Source organism: Poecilia reticulata, linkage group LG4, assembly GCF_000633615.1.
Source record: "Poecilia reticulata strain Guanapo linkage group LG4, Guppy_female_1.0+MT, whole genome shotgun sequence".
Taxonomy (NCBI): domain Eukaryota; kingdom Metazoa; phylum Chordata; class Actinopteri; order Cyprinodontiformes; family Poeciliidae; genus Poecilia; species Poecilia reticulata.
The window spans coordinates 11,612,846-11,631,865 of NC_024334.1; the positions used below are offsets into that span (position 1 = coordinate 11,612,846).

Genomic DNA, 19,020 nt, shown 5'->3' on the forward strand with positions numbered 1-19,020 from the left:
GTTTGAGTGAGTTAAGGATTTATTTAGTGCAGAAATGATCTGTAACCTACACAGGGTCGACATACAGCTGCAAGATATCAGAAAAACATATAATTAAGATGTTGTTGAATGTCTCATTAATGATTTAACCTGTAATACATTAATGAATAAAACAAGATTTAACATTTTCTGCTTTGAATTCATAGAAAACATGAATCCTGGATAATAAACCGGGGGTGTCCAAAGTGCCATTTGTGGCTCTTGGATACATTTTTGAGATTAAGAACGATTCAAATTTGACTCTGCTGCAAATGAAGCTGACTTTTATGTTTTTAGGATAAGATTTAAAAAGAAAAAAAAAGTATTTTTCTTTTATCAGTCATGTTTTTTTCATTTGTTTTTATGACTCAGGCCACAAACATTCAGGGACTTTTTACTGAACAGATCTGAGTCGTTAAACTTGGCTAAACACAGGAAGAATTTTAGAAGAAAGTTCTCATTTTTGTTGCCGAGTTTAGACTAAAAACATTTTCTAAACTAAACAGAAAACTTAGAAACCTTTTTTTTTTTTTTTATAAATAAACTCTGAAAACATCAGAGTTTTTAGTGCGAACTTTCTATTTGTTTCATGAATATATTGTACAATTAATTCACAATTACTATCAATTTACAATAAAATTATTTAGCTTTTTTTTTTAGCATTTGGAAAAAATATGGCCACTGAGTTTGTTTGTCTTGGTGAGTTTGGTCCGCGGAGCAGAAAGTTTGGACACAACTGAAATAAGTAATTTATCCAGTGACTGGAAAGAGATCAAATTAATCATTTTCATCCTAACAAGTTAAAACAAAAACAAGCTTTTCAGTAGCATTCAAAAAACTTGGCGTCATAAGCAAATGCAACCCAAAGCCCATAAAATCTGACTTTTTTATGGCGTCCGAACGGCTCAAATACGACGTTTTCACCCCACCAGACATCTGATAGTCACTAATAAATCAGATACATCTGATAGTTTTCAGAGTGTCTGGAGTCACAAGTAACCAGAGACACGCTTGAGGAATTAGTAGCTTGTTATGATAAATATATTTATTTATTTGTTTATCTGAATGAAAACAGTTGCTGCATTTTTACTTTATTAGAGAGAGAAAAGAAACCAAGCAGAAAAAGTCCGGAGAGGAACAGAGCCGAGTCCAGGCTTGAACGGACATGATTTCTGTTTCTTCACTTGACTTCTCACGTCTGCGGAAACATAATTTTGATTCACCGACTGCTGCTTTAAGAGCAGCTCCTTCCTTCAATAAAGCCTCTGAAAGTTTGCCTCAGTGAAATCTTTATCGCCGTTCAGCCGAGGTGAGAGGAAGGGGGAGTTTAACGGGTCGATCTGAGCTCACATACCTTCTGAAATTACAGCAGCGACGCGAGATGGCACAAGAGTCGCTAAGGCTATCAGCTGCATTCCTCCCTCCTGATAAATCGATAGCAGCACAGATCTGAGAGAACCAACATCCTCTTCCTCCTGGTGAGCATACACATCTTTTTTATTTTTTTTTACAGATGGAAATTTCTCTCTGATGTGCAGAAAGATATCACTGCACAAGCTGGACCGGAACGCTGAGGATCCTACAGGAGACTCTAACGGACTTCCTCTGCACTCATGCTCAGTTTTAAAATATAACCATCTCCACTAAGAAAAGAAAACAATCAGTATGACAGCAGGACCTGCAACTTTCAGTGCAAATCTGACCTTAACGTTTTCTGCATTTCCTTCTTTTCTGGCCAATCGCTGCTTTTTGACCAATAAACTTCTAATTCGACTTCTTGTTTCACGACGTCTCTTGAAAGCCGAACCTGAAAAATGAAACGTTTAACTCCAAGTGGTAACATTTACCTTTTTATTTTTATTTTTCTGCAAAACACAGTTGTGATGTTCTGTAGGATTTGCGTATAGTTTATCTTGTGTTGAATGCATTTTAATGATTTTCCAGGACTTGATTTAATTTGTATTAAGGGCACTATTTCAAAAAGGTACTTTTATATTTATTTTTTGTTTTTTTAACCTTTATATCACAAGGAAAACATCATTAAAATTTAAAATTCCTGGCAGAATTTGAAAATGTTATTTGAACTTTAAATATTAAATAAGTTAAAAGGTAATAATGTGCAACTTTTCATCACATGGCAAAAATTCAGATTAAAAATTTGCACATTTGGTTGCAAAGTTGCTGCAAAATCAGCAATTTTAGGCTGCAACAATCACAACAATTAAGTTTTTTAATTAAGTGAAATTATTTCAAGTAAATCAAATTTAATTGAAATTGCAAACAATGCCAATCCATAATCAATCTGTTCTGCCGCCTGAGTGAATATTTTGCATTTCATTACTCATCATAAGAATAAGAATGTGATTAATGTATGAATGTATAAATATTGACATCTGGTTATCTGTCAACATTTGAGTTAACGAAGCCAGAAAGTTGAAAACGTTTTCATGATGACATGTTTCCTGATGTGAGTTTTAAGATGAATATTTGTGGGATCAAATATTCATCAGTTCTTAACTTTTTGGTTTTCTGTTTGTTGTTAATGTTATCTGAATTAGATTGAAACTTTTTGTAATGGAAAATAACCCTATAAAATCAACAGGAAATGCTTATTTCCGACAGGTTTGATGCTGAATTGAATCAGTCTTCAGTCCAAATCAAACTTATTATCATTAATGTCCTTGTTGTACAGTAAAACTATGGATTATTCTGCAGTTATTCTGTGATTTTAGGATGTAATATTCAGCAGAAGAAGCAGCAACTGATTAAAAAAAAGATCAAATGTGAGCTAAAAACTGCATGACGAGATGAAAAATGAAACTTCAGTTCACTTTACAGCTGGATAAAGTATCCACTGAACGGGATTTTCATGGGAACAATCTAATTCTGTAGCAAATTCAGGAATTCATCTCTCAGCAGTTTTCAGCTTGAATAGACACTTATTATTTTATATTCTGATCCTTGAATGTATCATAGTTCAGCAATAATTCAACTCCCTGAAACAGACTGAAAGTTATCTGCCTGTGATATCAAACTCATGAGATACAGGAGAAAACATTTTCCACAGAGATGCATCTGCTCCTTACTGCTTAGTAAAAAAAACTAAAAATGTTTCTCTGTATTTCAGAAAACTTAAGAGAAAAGCTGCATCCGCAGAGGCAATAGTTGGCTACTTAGACATGTAGAAACTGCAACCATGAGAAAAATGCAACTAAAGATTATCCGGCTGTAATTTATCATGTAGGCAAAATGGGATTTCTTTAAATCTGAGGGGATTAAATTAAAGACCGCTATGGTTTAAATGTAGGACCTACATGAATAAAAATAATTTGTTACCAGCTAAGGATTTTTTCAACTTAAGTTGGTATTTCTATGCTCTGGAATATGACTCCATCACACCAAAGTTACCTTAATCCAGCACTTCTTTGTCTGATTATGATGTGATACATGCAACTTTAAATATTAGCTTTAGGAAAATGAAATAACTTATTCTAATGTAGTAGATTTTGCTAGGTCTTCAGAAGTAACATAAACACACAGCAGTCACCAAGGTCACACCTTTGAGGGAAAACATTGTGCCTCTGTTCAGCAAAGGGGAGCTGAAGTTTTTCTAACAGATATTTAGTTTACTATAGAGTTATATTTACTGGCACAAAGGTGAGCCGCTCTCAGTACAAGTCCCAGATTTTTCCATGCCAAGACCCCCTAAAGAGCCCCAATCTCTGATTCACGTTACAGAGAATCCTACAAAACATGTAAAGAAATTCAACTTTTAGAATGTTTTTTATTCACTATTTAAACATTACTGTACTCATTTTGCATAAATACTGCCTCATGCCGTCAGATCTTTAGACAGCCATGAGTTCTGTGGCGGAAAATTTTACAATTAGATAAAATATTATGACTTTATTACCACATAGTAACATTTTTCATCACAGTCCCCACTTTTAATCATGAGAAAATATATAATATTTTATATTAATCACATCAAATTGTATTTTATTCCAACAGTTCCTACGTTATTTTTCCATCTCTTGCTTGCTACTCTAGCTTAAGGAGCAAAGCAACTTGATAAATTTGACTGCCAGCCAATCAGAAAATGAAGATCAGAAATACATTAATTATTTTAACTTATATCTTATAAAACAAAAACTTATGATTAACAAATTTATGGGATTAATTTTTTTTATTTTATTTATTTTTTTCATCTTTCTTTATGAGCATTGCTCTAAAAAGCTAACGCTAATGAAGCTAACGCTAATAAATGCGCTAATTTGAGTGCAGTTCAGCACAATGCTGGATGTGGCTGAATTAAAGCTCAATTTAGAGGTGAAACGGGAAAAGTTCCCTAAACCAGCAGCACAAGAAATGTTTTATTTTTAGAGTCTGGAATAATTTACAAGTTTTTTCCAAACTCAGGCTGAATTATTTTAATGAATTTGTATTAATATGCACCATGACCTTAACTTGCAAACAAAGCAAAAATAATACACACAGGATTTCAGAAGCACTTCTTATTCACCATTTAGTTTTAACATAATACACACCCAGTTTCATCCCTTCCCCCAATCAGAGAGAAAGCTGCTCTCTCCTGTCTGGCCATGCCGTCAAACACAATCAGCGACTCATTGAGAAAATGTACGTCAAACTGCCAGTAATGAGGCCTGAAGGCTTTGTGAGCTCTTAAAGAGCGTGGAGGCAGAGGGAGATTTTAAAGTGAGAGCCATAAATTGCACCGGTTATACCTTGAAACTGAAGTTCACACTTGAAATGGCCAAAGAGGACTGAGAGCTTGAGAAAGCCGGGAGAAGGTGCGATTCTGCATGCTGTGCAGAGGCGCACAAATGATTTAAGCTGCAGATCTGCAATGAGCAACTGTGAATATAAGTGGACGGTTTTTATAAGAGCATTTCTAAAGAAAGCAGAAGGTGAATGAAAAAGGTTCGGATTTTAGGAGAAAAGTTCACGGTTTTTAGATCCAGATGATTCAGTTTGATGAATCAGTTCTTTTACTGCGCTGAATGTGTTCGGCCTTTGATTAATAATTAATCGATTCTTAAAATAGTTGACGATTACTTCAATAATCGAATAATCACAATGAATCTGGTGAATTGTTTCCACCCTACATCTCAGTTTGTGGTTTCAAAGTGTCGCAATGTGGGGAAGTTAAGACAGTATTGTCGCTCAGATGGCGAGAGGCTGCTGGAAGTCAAAGCGGACTAATTATTGAACGATTATGAAGGAAAACCAACATGTTTCAACTCGTGAATCACAAACACAGACCTTGCTTTCTGCATCTTTCAGAGAAAGAAAAAACGCAATCAGCTGGGCATCTTTTTCCGCCATCTGCGCGTTCAGAGAAGCGACTGAGCGTGGTCGCTGTTCTTTTAAGCCGTTCCGCTTTTGCTCGTCAGACGCCACTTCTCCTTTAAGGGTCCACTTCCTCCGACCTCTCGGGCTGCAACCCCGGGTCCACTTATTGGCTCCGTTGGGCAACACAACACGCCCTGCTTTCAGCGGCGGATTAAAATAGCACAGCGAGGGGAAAACGCCAGCTCACGCTGCTTCTCAGCAGGTCATCGCATTGGCAGCGCAGACCAGAACCCGACACGAGCCGTGTCCGATATTCTCTAACTATGTCAGGAATGCTTTGAAGGATTGGACTAAAAGTGGAGAAATCCTGAAAATGTGAGCTCTGCTTGCAGGAGTCTTACTGATAACCAGCTGCTGTTGTGGATTGTGAAGGTGACACAAAGACGAAGCATTTATTGCATAAAAGGTCAGAGAGGGAGAGCTGATCTGCACACTGTTCTGCGGCTTTATGGTGAGAAAATGAAGAGAAATCACAAGAAAAGGCAAAGTCTGGCAGCCTCTCCAGATACATCAGCATGTCTCCTAAGCAGCAATTACAAAAGCTCCCACATACAGAGCAGCTGCTTCAGTTAAAACGGCTCGCTTAGTTAAAATACGTAATAAAACTTCAGCTTGATTCAGAGATTTATGAGTTCCTGCTGCAGCGCTGCTGCTTCTAAAACCAAACTTCATTCTAATAAAATAGAAAAGAGGATATTAGTTCTGTTTGCTCCTTTACTTTCAGTTTCAGTACAAAACCTTTCCAGAGTTGGGATTTATTATCTGTATGCTGAGGTGGGAAAAGCACCCAAAATCTGTAAAAATGTGTTTTTACTCAAGTAAGAGTAAAACATGTTTGGTAAAAAGCATGTTCAAGTACTAATTATCAAAAGGTTAATATTTAAAAATGACATCATCAGACAGACTAAAACATAAATTTAAGTGGAAGCTTTGGTATTTTAAGTACCAAAATGGCAATAATTCATATAAGCACCAAAACCAGGCAGAAAAAAAGCTTCCAAATTAATTTCTTTCTATATAAAACTGATGAAACTTTAACAAACTGCAGGTGTGTGTCTGTTTTTGGTGAATTTTTGGTTAAAACAGCTTGGTATTGTAGTGAAGGACTTTTTCTCACATTTCTTGGGCATCTTGGCCGATTTATTTCAGCTCTGTTCAAATCTAAACTGGATTTTTCTACAACATATGCAGATTCTGTGAAGCAGCTGGTAATGTGTGATTAAAAACTCAAAGTATTAACCAGACTCATTTCCAAACTGAACCAGGAACAGTAGCCATTCTCTATCCACACCATCCCACTCGATTTTCATCTACCTTCAGTGCTCCGTCTGGGATTTCTCCCATTGAACTCAATTTCTCTGATTGAATTTCAACCTGGCCAATCAACAAACAGAAGTGAACGTTTATGTCGATTTTCTTCAGTTTTAGAACTGTAGTCCGTTATGATTGTCATGTATTATTTTATTGATTATTCTGACGATTAATGAAGTAAAAAAAACTAGAACATTCTGCAGATTTTTCATTTACCCACTTAAGCCTTTTATACAATATTAAAATGGATTAAAAGACACAAATAATTAAATTCCTTTGTCAAATAAGTAAACATCTATTGCCTAAAACGCAGTGACAGGGCATTCCAGTGAACGCTTTAAGATTTAAATGCAGATATTTCTGCTTTGATGTGGATGAAAGTGACAATAAACCTGTAGGTTTAAAATCATTACAGGGGGGTATAAATAGTCATTTATAATTTAGAATCAAAAGAAAAGAAAAACAGGCTTGTATTGTGTTGGCAAAAACAAACTTATTCTTTCAGGCAGTAGATAAACATAAATAATTTTATTTTAGGTGTGAAGATGCAGTTAGTCAGCGTGGGCGCTTTTCACCGCCTCCTTACTGTCATATCTCATTCAGACCTAGATCTATATCTTAATTCTGTTCAAAAACAAAATGTAAAGGTAATTCCATTTATATAGCACACTTTCAGCAACAAGGCAATACAAAGTGCTTTACAGGAAAAGCTCTGCAACTCACCCCGAGAAACTTTCTACCGGTACCTTCAGGCTTTCTTTTTAGTGACCCGGTCTTATCCATTAAGCTATTATCGTTTTTAAACCCGACCCTTTAGTAAGCTAACTGTAGCGCGGCACTTTGAGATGACGTAACGGCAAAGTGCAGTACCTCGCGGACCAGTAGGGGGAGCCCGCGGACCACCAGTGGTTGAGAAAGACAGACGGAGGGAAAAAAGATCGCTTGGGCAGCTGACGTCATCATGAACTAACGTCTTTCAGATCTGTATCTCCCACATTTAGGTCAACTTCACAATAGGACCACCAGGCCTAAAGAATCACAGCCTCCATCTCACTCTGCCATGTGTGTGTAAGTCTGTCTAATGCAGCATCTTCACTCACTGCTCCGCCTGCCAGACGCCAAAGCAAAAATCTGCAACATTATGGCTCCTCTGGTGCCTCTTCTACCATCACCTTTAAAACGGAATCATTCACCTTTAATTACTGGTCTTGTTGGTACTTGTGTTGTCAGTGAGTGTAAATTTACACCCCAAAAACAAAGTCTTACCAAGTATTTTTAGTACAATTTCTTGTGCAAATATCATAGTACAGGTGAAATAAGGTAAAACTAAATTTAAAGTAAGTTTTTAGTTGGATAAATAAGCTTGTTTTAAGTCAATACTTCTTTAATATAGATAATAAGAGGCTTTTATTAAAGACTTTTATTATTTTATAGGTGAAAAAAAATCTGCCAGTGGAACTAATACTTGGTTATTGTCTCATTTCAACCGTACTACATTTGAAATATAAATTAGACAAAAATAATTGGTAAGATTGTGTGTTTTTGCAGTGCATGTGACAGATCAACAATTTTGTCATATTACTGCAAAATCACAAAATCCTACCAAGTATTTTAGTCTAGTTTATAGGGCAAATATTGTAGTACACTTGAAATAAGACAAAACTAACTGAAAAGTAACTTTTCATCTAACATTTCAGTTTGCTTTAAGTCATTAATTCATTAATATTGTCTTTAAAAAAGTACCCGCTCAACTGCCGGATTATGTTTTTTATACTTATGATTAAAAATAATCTGCCTGAGTAACCTGAACTTTTTCATCATTAAGGAATTATTTACTTAAAATAAGATCCTATTTCTTGCTGAAAAGTTACATGCAAGTCAGTTTTTTCTTATTTAAAGTGTTAAAGTCATTCATACAATTCAAAAGTAGTTTTTTTTTTAAGTTTTGATGTTGAAATAGCTTGTGTGGTACTGCATTTTATTGTCTTTTTGTAATGTTTGTAAGACGTTGATTCAAATTTTGTGTTCAATTTAATTTTGTTTGTGTTTTAAGGAAAACCATTAGATAATATTTGAAAATGATTTTTATTGTAATATTCTGTGTGAACCCAGGAAGAATCGTCTCTTCAACATTAGAGACTAACGGAGGCCCTTAAATACACAAATAAACAAATATTCCCACTAAAAACTAGACCAGAAATACTTGGTAAAATTTTGTGTTTTGCATTGTAAACTATAATATTGTGATATATATATATTTTTGCCATATCTCTAAAAAACTCAAAGGTAAAGTCATATCTAAACTGTCTTGTTTTTATTTTCTGTAAACTGAAAATATGCAAACAAGAAATTTATAGCAGTTTCCGTCAGTCGGCATAGACAGCAACTTTTTGCTTGGATCAGCACATATAATTTGGTTTGCTGCACATTCAAACAGCCCTACATTAATCAGCTGTAGTTATTTTAAACATGAAGGTTTGACATGCAAAGCGAGTCTGATGAGCTGCTTAAAGAAACCGGCAGCAGACGGAGCGGCAGCGGATCCGCTGACAGGAGGACGAAACACGATAAAAGGGACATCAGGCGACGACAGCAGGAGATGCACTGACAACATCTGCACAACACGACAAGATCGAAGCGTCTGCAGCGCCTCGGATGCAGTTTCCACGGACACTCAGGGAAGGATTAACATCACAGCAATGGGATGACGGAGGATTCGCTTCATCAATGTTTCATAAAGCAGGGAAAAACAGGCGGATTATTCCCAATATGCCAATACCCAATGTTAAACTTCTGAGCTTCAAACCAGACGATTTCAAACTCAAAAGGTTTTTTCTTTCTTCCTTGGATTTTGTGGTATTGTTGACATCTCCAATGATAGTTCCCTAAACAAATCCATCTTTCTTTCACACTAATAATGCTAAATTTATAAATCACCCACTAATAAATCACCCATGAACAACTTGGTTCTCATAAACAGTTTTAGGGAGGGAGATTTTGGTGCTTCAGAGATTTGAAGCATTGTTTTTGGATGTTTTTGGACTTTTTTTGGTTATCGCCCATCCCTGACATGCAGAACCACGACACAGACACGGCGGCGGGTTTCTACCTCTCACGGTGTCGCGGGTACATTTTACAGCTCTCAGATACCTCCGCTGCAGCACAACCAGAAGAAAGAAAGTCCACACCGTTAGGCGAACTGGAGCGTCACATAAAGCAATACAGTCGTTATTGGTTCTCGGTTTCGGTTCCTAACTTTTCCACAGAGAAAAGTTTCACGTTTGAAGTGGCATTAGCAGGATTTAGGTCAGATGTGCTTAGGAAGGGAAAAAAACTTTTAAGAATACAGTTATAGCTTTGCTTTGAAGATCAAAATGTGCATAAATACCAGAGAAAAGCTCAGACAAGAAGAATTAAAGCTCCTCTAAAACTGAACTTATCAGACATTATTTCCACTAAATATCCGTTTGTGGAAGTCGTTTGCAGAGATTTGCAGCTTTGGGTTTTGAAAATGTGAAAATGTATTACGAGTGGACTTAAGGTACACCAATTTGACTTTAAAATAATAATAATATGAGCTTATCACATAGTTTTAGCCAAATTAAACATATTTAAACTGACCCACCAGAACCAAATAAAAGTGTGCAGAGTTAAAACTGAGTGAATCAGATACGACGTTTAAAACCAGCATTACTTTATGTAGTTTAATCCTCTGAGGCAAGAGAGACCATAGCATCTATCCTAAATAAAAAAAGCTATTTCCTATTCATCATCAGTGTTTTAAAATGGATGATTTCTGACTAAGACTTGTTTTTTTTGAGAAGTGTAGCATGCTGACTACGTCACAGGCTCCTGTGAATCTCCTGAGAGCCGTCATGTAGTTTTCAGAACAGCACAGAGGGAAACTCTGACTCTGCTAAAAAGTTTTCAAATGTACAGATGAAGGCACCATTTTACATGTTATGTTTGGAAGCAGATTGTATTTACGCATCGTGTTCTATGTTTTCATGCTTGATGTTCGTCCACAGATGCATCAGCATTATTTTCTTTCTTTTGGAAGCAATAAAACGTAAGAAACCACCCAGAAGTGTGCAGAGTTAAAACTGAGTGATGGATGTTGGCTAAGCATTCAGTTTTAACCCGGGTCAGAGTCTGCGTCAGAGTGAAGTTGCTCTGGTTCGTCCAATTCTGTCTGCCAGTGAAAAAAATACACACGTTTGTGTTTCAGAAATCTTTGAGTAAAGAAATCAGATCTACTCACTCTGCAGCGAAGGGCAGACCGGTCCAGTCCTGGAGAAAGAAAGTCCAGCAGCGTTTAGATAAATCTGTGCTCCAACACACCTGAACCAAACGAATGGCCCGTTAACCGGCCTGCACAGAGCTGATGGAGCAGAGACGCATCTAAAACTGAAGGACTGTTAGCTCTGGTGCTAATTGTGCTAACCTCACTAATCTTGCTAATTGCTAAGATGCTAACAACTACGTTTTAGTTTGTTTGTTTGATAAATTAAGCGAAAGCTTGTTTAACTGAGGAGCTGTGTAACATCAACCAATCCTCTGGTTGTAATATGAACATTTATTGATTTAAAAATCCAGCATTTAACTATGAATCACAGATTTTCTCTCCAATATTAAGTCGGATGTCTCCACTACTTGTTTGAAACCATCTTATGGAAAGAAAAAATGGTATTTTGTGACATAATTCACTCTGGAAGAAAAGGAAAAGATTAATGAACTATAATCTGTCCTGCGAAGCAGTAAAGGAAATGTGTTGGCAGGTCTGTCTTAGTAAGCAATTAATGGCATGATAAATTAAGATAAGCTTGATAATTTCCATTCTGATTATTCATATTTTTCTACTTTTTAATGCCTCAAACTTGCGTTGTTAGCCACTAACAAAATATTACATTTAAATGGTCTCAAAACAACAATAATATCGTTTATTGCAATAATATTTGGGACAATTTATCATCCAGTAAGATTTGTTATTGTGACAGGTCAAAGTGTTGGTTGGATTATATTCTTATGGATGGTTCAAAAACCTGGAATATTTTCAGAAACGCAATTTATGGTAAAAATCTGAACAATGTTTCATCTAGAGTCATTTGTGTATGTAATAATTATTTATTTATTTTTGCACATTATTAGTTTCCTGATAATGTGCAAAATAAAAATGAAAATACAACCTAAAAATTCCTAATCTGTGCAGGTAACTGAGTCCCATGGAGACCCAAAGGGGGGATTTATGTGAGTTTTAGCTGCAGGCTAGTATATGAAATATTTACGGCTCCAACCCAGACAGCAGAGTCAAATAGACGGAGATTCCCTAAACCCCAGCCGGGATCCTCTGCTCACTCAGAAATCGGATGGGAAATGATCCAAAGGTTCCCGGTGTGTCTGTGAAGCCGAGGCTGAAAAAGTAATTTATTCTGAAGGTGCTTAACTGGCCTCTAGGATCAACATCCCAGGTAGAGCTGAGGAAGCTGCGGAGTGATCGCAAAGGCAGTAAATTAATTATACCGTCAATTCGACCTTTTTGCGGTCACAACTGTCATTAAGGTTTAAACAGAGACGTGAGGAAAGTAGGTCAGGCTCTGCGTGAAGGATCCCCCTCTCTGGGATGTCTTTTATGGTTTAAACAAAGAAAAAAGCCCAGCGTCTCACACAGACTGATTAGAATTACTTCAATGCTGCAGTTAAACCCGATCAATTATGTTGATTCCCTCAGAAAAATAAACAAAGTTCACTTTCACACATGTAGCATTTTCTGGGGGGATCTGAAAGGATCTTATCAGATCTCTAACTCACCCCATGCTCCGATGATCTGGATGCTGATTTTTTTAGGAGTTGTTCCTGTCAGAAGTCCGTCCGGCCCGGTTTCTCCTCTCTCCAAAAGGCTGACTTTCTTCCTGAAATCCTTTCCTCGCGTTACATTTCTCAAGAGTAAAAACACAAGTCACTTCCGACTCCAGAACCCCCCCGTTTCCCTCCCAACCGCACTTCTCTCCTCTGAAGTCAGGCAGTGTTTCTCCAGCCTGCCTGCCCGCCTGCCTGCCGTCCTTTGTCCGCGGGTTTCCACAGCCGGTAGCGGCGCGGATCCGTCGTGCCCGTGCGTAATTACGCACCGTGAACGTTTGGCTCAGCTGTGCGGGCGGAACAGACGGAGGAATGTCGATGGAAGTCGGGCAGCGGACCGCTTCTAGCTCCGACCTCCTCCAGAACTTGAGTGCCCTGCTCTCCCCTCCCGCTTCCGAGCCCGATCACACTGGGATCCCATTCAGCAACCTCAGAGGGGCCGCGGGGCCTCCACAGCGCCACCTGACGGACACAATGCGAAGAGACGCTCCAAGCCTCGGAAACGTCAGCCTGAAATCAGCAGTTTGGTAGCAACTAGTTACATTTACTTAGTTACATTTACTAGAGTAGCATTTTGGGGAAAATGTAGTTTTATGAGTATTTTCACCACACTGTACTTTTTACTTTAACGTGAATAAAATTTCTGTATTCTCTACCCCTTCACTGTAAAACATTTGAGCCACATTTAGCTGTGTCTATTATTTTCTACTCTTTAAGTCAAATAAATGTAAAGTTTTAGATTTTGAACCTAAATGGCTGAGTTTGTGAAAGACAAACTTACAGTAATACGTTGTTTTAACCTTTTATTAATTCTGTCAAACCTCCACAAGTTGCATAAACTGGAGTTTTTAGGTCAGCACTTTAAAAAAGCTGAAAGAAGAATAACACAGGAGTGGGAACTATTTCCCAGAATGCTTAGCGGCATGTTTTTGTATCCTGAGATGCAGTGTGTCGAATTGATCTGACTGTTGTGTTTTAAGATAAATGTTTATTTTTATGTCCTGTTCACACTAAATGTTTCTGAGCTGAATTCATTGTGATGTTTAATAAAATTCATTATCAGATCAGAAATTTTGTCCATGTAATTGGAAACAAGAATTTAAATTATCCTAAAGTAAAATAAGTAGATATTTTAACTTGATATTGTGAGTAAAATAATAGAGAAATGCGTCTCTTTAACTGGTGAGGGCAAACTTTTATCTTCCATATTGTGAAATAATTATTTGATTTAAATTGCAAGATTAAGTTAAAACTCGTAATTCAAGATTAATTAACTTTAAAAACAATACAGACAACTTGTGTCTTATTGAATAAACTTCATAAAGTTTAATTTCTGAGTTAAAACCAAAACAATTTTCTTGTTGACTTAAATTGCATTTGCAAGGCATCAGGTGAATTTTCATGTTCAAGTTAAACCACCTTCAAATGTTTTACAGTCTGAATGAAAAACAATTAATAATGTCTGGTGAATTTAATCAAACATTCACCAGACACACACATACCTGCAGTTTTTGTTAACATTTCTTACGTTTTCCATTTAAAGAAAATGATCTAAAAACATTTTATTGTGTTTTACTCCAATGTGTTGAATCTTCTCTTCTGTTTCCAAGCAAATAAATGGAAAATTGAGTGGAAGAAGCAAAATTTTAGGATAAGTGAAATGAATTTTGACTCAATAGCGTCTCTTTTTGTATTCCAGTTAGGAATCGAGGTCACAGAACCGGGCCGCTTGAGGTCCGGTTCGAGCTTTCCGTGGTGATTTACGGAGCCATTCGCTGGAGCCGGTCAGCAGAGCTGTCCACCGGGAAACTTTACGGCGCTTCATCCGCTGCTGAAAGGTTTTATGGAGACGCGGATTTCATTTTCCAGCAGGACTTGGCACCAGCCCACATGGTCAGCGGAACCAGCGCCTGCCTCGGTTACCATGGTAGCGCATGACGCAAACCGCCCGGATAGAAACAGAGAGGAGCGATGGAGTTTTACCAAGGGGGGGTCCAAATGGTGACCCGGGGGCCATTTGTGGCCCTTGAAATGATTTTGTTTGGCCCCAGACCTTAACCAATTATTGACTGTTCTATTGATTTGTATTTTTGTGTTTTTATGATGTAAAGCAGTTTGAAATGCCTTGTTGCTGAAATAAATGTCAAATAAAATTGTATTGATTGATTGATTGATTGATTGATTGATTGATTGATTGATTGATTGATTGATTGATTGATTGATTGATTGATTGATTGATTGATTGATTGATTGAAATAGACCAAGAATACTTGGTAAAATTTTATGTTTTTGCAGCGTTCAGAGCTTCTGTCTGGTGGAAAAAAGTCACATCATTAATATTTCTCAGTATATTCAAATATGAATCTGTGTAAAAAAATATTCCTTTGTTGTTAGAGATTATTTTTATAATGCATTAGTTCAGCAGGATCAGCCCTGATTTAAAATATCTGCAGTGAAGTTTTGGAGGCTCAGATGTGGAGGAAGAGCGCGGTAATCGTGCTGCTCAGTGGCCCGTTTCAACGGCGCAGCTGATTGCTCCTCTGGGCTGCTGGGAGGCAGCGTGGGGAACATCGGATCTCTGCCTCACAGAACCAGAAAACACTGAGGCTGCTGGTTTGCAGAACCGATGCTTCTTCATTGGTTTTGGTCAGTTTGCAGCACAGCTGGACGCTCTGGGAGAGACGGCGCTAAATGCCCAGGCGTCTGCCTGCAGCACAGAGGAAATAATCAGAGAGACGGAGTGTGCAGACTGTCTCTGCAGGGATCTTCATCCCTCTTTAGTCAAACAGCGGATGAGTCACACAAGTTTACATCCAGGGGAACAAAAATGTGTGCAATCAGAAAATGTTTAACGAGATAAGACTGTTATTTCTGGTCGTCTGCAGATTTTAACAGAGAAAATCGTCACTCTGTTTCTGCTGTTTGGTAGAGTTTATCCTCAGTAAGGGAAATGGACCGGAGCCAGACGGAGATCAGCTGTTTGGACGACACATGGAGAATATTCTGCTTCTTCACCTCTAAAATCCCCAGGGCCGCTGTTTGCAGTGTTTCGAATTGTTATCCGTCTGTTTGGTGAAAACATGATATAGTCACAAATTAACAAGTAATAAACATTTAATTTTCTGAAATGCCATCATGAAAATAATCAATACACATCAAATGTTGATAAATTTTACATTTACTATTAATCAAAAGTGATTCTAACCAGCCGGGTTTTTAGTCTGGATTTAAAGGTACTCAGTGTTTCGACTGTTTTGCAGTTTTCTGGAAGTTTGTTCCAGATTTGTGGTGCATAGAAGCTGAATGCTGATTCTCCATGTTTGGAAGACCTGAGGGAATCTGGAAGGTTGCTATGACAACAGCAGATCTTTAATGTATGGTGGTGCAGAACCGTTCAGTGATTTATAAACTAACAGCAGTATTTTAAAGTCTCTGAGCTGCAGGGAGCCAGTGAAGGGAGGGATGTGCTCTAACTTCCTGGTTTTAGTCAGAACACCAGGAGCAGCGTCTGGATCAGCTGCAGCTGGAGGACTGGTTTCTTAGGCAGACCTGAGAAGAAGCTGATGCAATGACAGAGTTGGTAGTAACTAGTTACATTTACTCAGTTACATTTACTTGAGTAGCTTTTTGGAAAGAACTTACTTTTAGTGCTTGTATGTGTTCAGGGTCACCCGGTGATGCCGTAAAGCAGAGCTTCGTGTCGTAGTTGGGTTTCTGTCCAGTCAGGGATGAATCGGAGCAGGCCGGATATCTCCGTACTCGTCAGCGTTCCTCCAGCTGCTCCTGCCACATGCGGAACCCAAAACATCTGGAGTGCTCTCATCAGCACAGATGAGGCTCTCCATGCATGGACTGAGTTTCATTTTGTTTCATTTCCCCATCAGAGACCGTTTCCAACCTTCCCAGTTGTTTACCTTCCGGGTTTGGTGAGCCACTGATGCCTTTCACCTTGTGCTGCTCCTTCTGAATGAAAATCCCTCATTATGTCCAGAGTCAGTAATGACAGGCTCATCTATTGGAGAGTTTTTCTCCTGCCTGCATGTTCTGAAGCACTTTTTTATTTGAACATGACAGAAATCCTGTCATCATCACTGTTTTCTGAATGTCCTCCCTTTTTAATCTTGTCGATTTTGCTGTTGCTTTTTTTCTCTCTGAGTAAAAACAAATAATGATTTGTCCACTTCTGCGTTCACATTTGATTGATTTATTTTGTTGTTGCAACTAAAAAGACAGCTTTCAGCTCACCAAAACAACTTCATGTGCAAATTCTGACCTTTCAGCAGCCTGAGCGTCTCTGAAAAATATTCTGTCAAATCTAAAATTACATTTGAGTCCCTGGAAGAAAAAGGTTTGTGCATGTTCTCATCAGACACGGCTAAAAGAAGAAGCATGAATTAAATGTTGCTTTGAAACATTTAACTGAAATACAACAAGGAAAAAGCAGAATAATAAAATTAGATTTAGAAGTTTTTTTAATAATAAATCATATTATCATTGTGGTTTTCAGTTCAACCTGAAAACTTGAGATCAGTTTGTAAATCTTCATTAAATCAGGACTGAAAATATTAAATAATACTGCAGCTTACAAACAAAAATATCTTATAAAATACCATGGCATATTAAGAACTTTGTACAAAGAAAAAAGAGAAGCAAATCTGAAAAAAATTAAAAAAATTTTAGATTAATTTCAGAATTTCTTTTAGAAACAACAATACAATTTCTGAGCTTCAAGAGTCAAAAATATGAGAGAAAAAACTTAGAACATTTTGATTTAATCTCAGAAATGTTTAAGAAAGAAACTTGAACATTTCCAAATGTCAAATTTGGAAATCTCCAAAAGTAAAAAATATTCAACTTTTGAAGCTCAAAAATTTCCAGGTTTCGGTGATTAATCTCAAATTTTTTTAGTTTTTTCTAGAAAATTTTTGAATTTTCAAACTGAAACGTTTCCACTCTATTTTTTCTTCAGAAAACAAAGAGTGCTGCTTTTTCCAGCAGTTTTTCTACTTTTGAAGATCCATGTTTTTTTTATTTTATTTAGAGTTTTGGTGGAAATTTACTCATCCTTTTTTATATCTACAATGGCCCAAACAACCCATTGGACTTGAGCTATTTATTTACGAATTTCATAATTTAGACATAAAGTCAAAATCTTACAGTTCCTCATTTATTCCATTTCTTTATCTTTTTCCTTTCGTTTTGCTTTTGTACGAATGTTAAAACTCGCCTTGAAAGTGATTTTTACAGTGCGTTCCTCCTGTTATCACACCATTTTGCTTGTTCACAGATCATCTTGCAAGGCTGAATTTCTTCATCCTTTGCTCTCAAAAATAAAACATGAAGTGATGCAAACCTTCTGTGAAGCAGACTCAACCTGAGATTTTGTTGAAAAATCCTGCAGGTCTTTTCCATTCCCTCGGTCCGTCTGCATGAATCAGTGTGAGCAGCGCGGAGGCTGAGCGAACTGAAGTCAGAGCAGATGGAGACGAACAGAAGGCTGAAAATCCAGGACAGCCCTGATCAGTCAATTCTGAATATAACATGACAAATAAAGGTTACTAACATCTTATGTAACACAAGAAAAGGTCATGAGAAGATAAAAACACTGGGAGGTATTTTGGGGACATTTCTGGTCATTAATCACGGTGAAAATTTAACAACCTCACAGTTTGATTTCTCTGCTACATGGAGAAAATAAAAAAGCTTTTATTGATCGGAGGCTCTCTGTCGATGTACCATTAACTCCATAAAAGATGTGTGAGGACGGATGAGTGAGGAATCCTGCTGCAAAAACAAGTTGAATCTGTAAAACTGCTGCATGTATTACGTTTCAGGATAGAAACAAGGTGAACATTTGTAAATTATGACACCACAAATCAAGTGAGATGAAATAACAGCTGCTAGGTATTAAGAGCAGCTGCTGAACTGTTTTGAGATGATGAGTATTTAGTGACCTCATGGTTTTCTGCACACTAATGTAGGTCATCGTGGCCATTAGAAAATTAATTTCATCTGATTTCACAGCTGCTCTCATTCAGCTGCAGCTCCGTCCTGAACAAAGTCCTTCACCTGGCAGCCATATTGGTCATGTTTCACTCTGAAGTACGTCACTGATGTGACCACCTCTGCATAAATATGAGATGATACTCTGGGCTTTGTTGTGTTGTTTTTATCAGATCATTTTGAATCTTCAGTCTTTTCAGGTAAACACTTTTTCTGGCAGCTAATTCACTTTTATAAACTCTAAAATGTGAGGCTTTTTGAGTCCAAGATGGCGGCTCAGGTTGCCTCGCTTTTCCCTAAACATAAAACTCGGGCTCAATGTTCTTTTTCCTTCAAATCTTTCCATCTGTCAGTAATCTTCCCAAACACAAGACGACTGACTTCAGATAGTCTGAAAATCCTCTTTGAAGCTTTTCCGTATCGATTGGCAGCAATAATCGCTCCACTGAGGTCATTACT

At 37.4% G+C, this 19,020-nt stretch overlaps 1 protein-coding gene across 4 annotated transcripts in view; it reads right to left on the reverse strand.

The window, feature by feature from the left end:
• homer3b (homer scaffold protein 3b) overlaps nt 1–12,683 on the reverse strand; it is a 52,217-nt gene extending 39,534 nt beyond the window's left edge. Inside the window, exons 1-2 of one of the 4 annotated variants that reach the window (XR_533497.2) lie at nt 12,511–12,674; nt 9,812–9,857 (exon numbers count right to left, since the gene is read on the reverse strand). Coding sequence is in view for 3 of the 4 variants with exons in the window: in XM_008406619.2 (XP_008404841.1) it covers nt 9,812–9,834 (23 nt within the window). In the remaining variant the exon portion in view is untranslated. Of the gene's footprint in view, nt 1–9,811; nt 9,858–12,510 lie in introns of all 4 variants that reach the window. The other 3 variants (XM_008406619.2, XM_008406621.2, XM_008406620.2) reach the window with 3 other exon arrangements.
• Between the last annotated feature and the right edge of the window lie 6,337 nt (nt 12,684–19,020).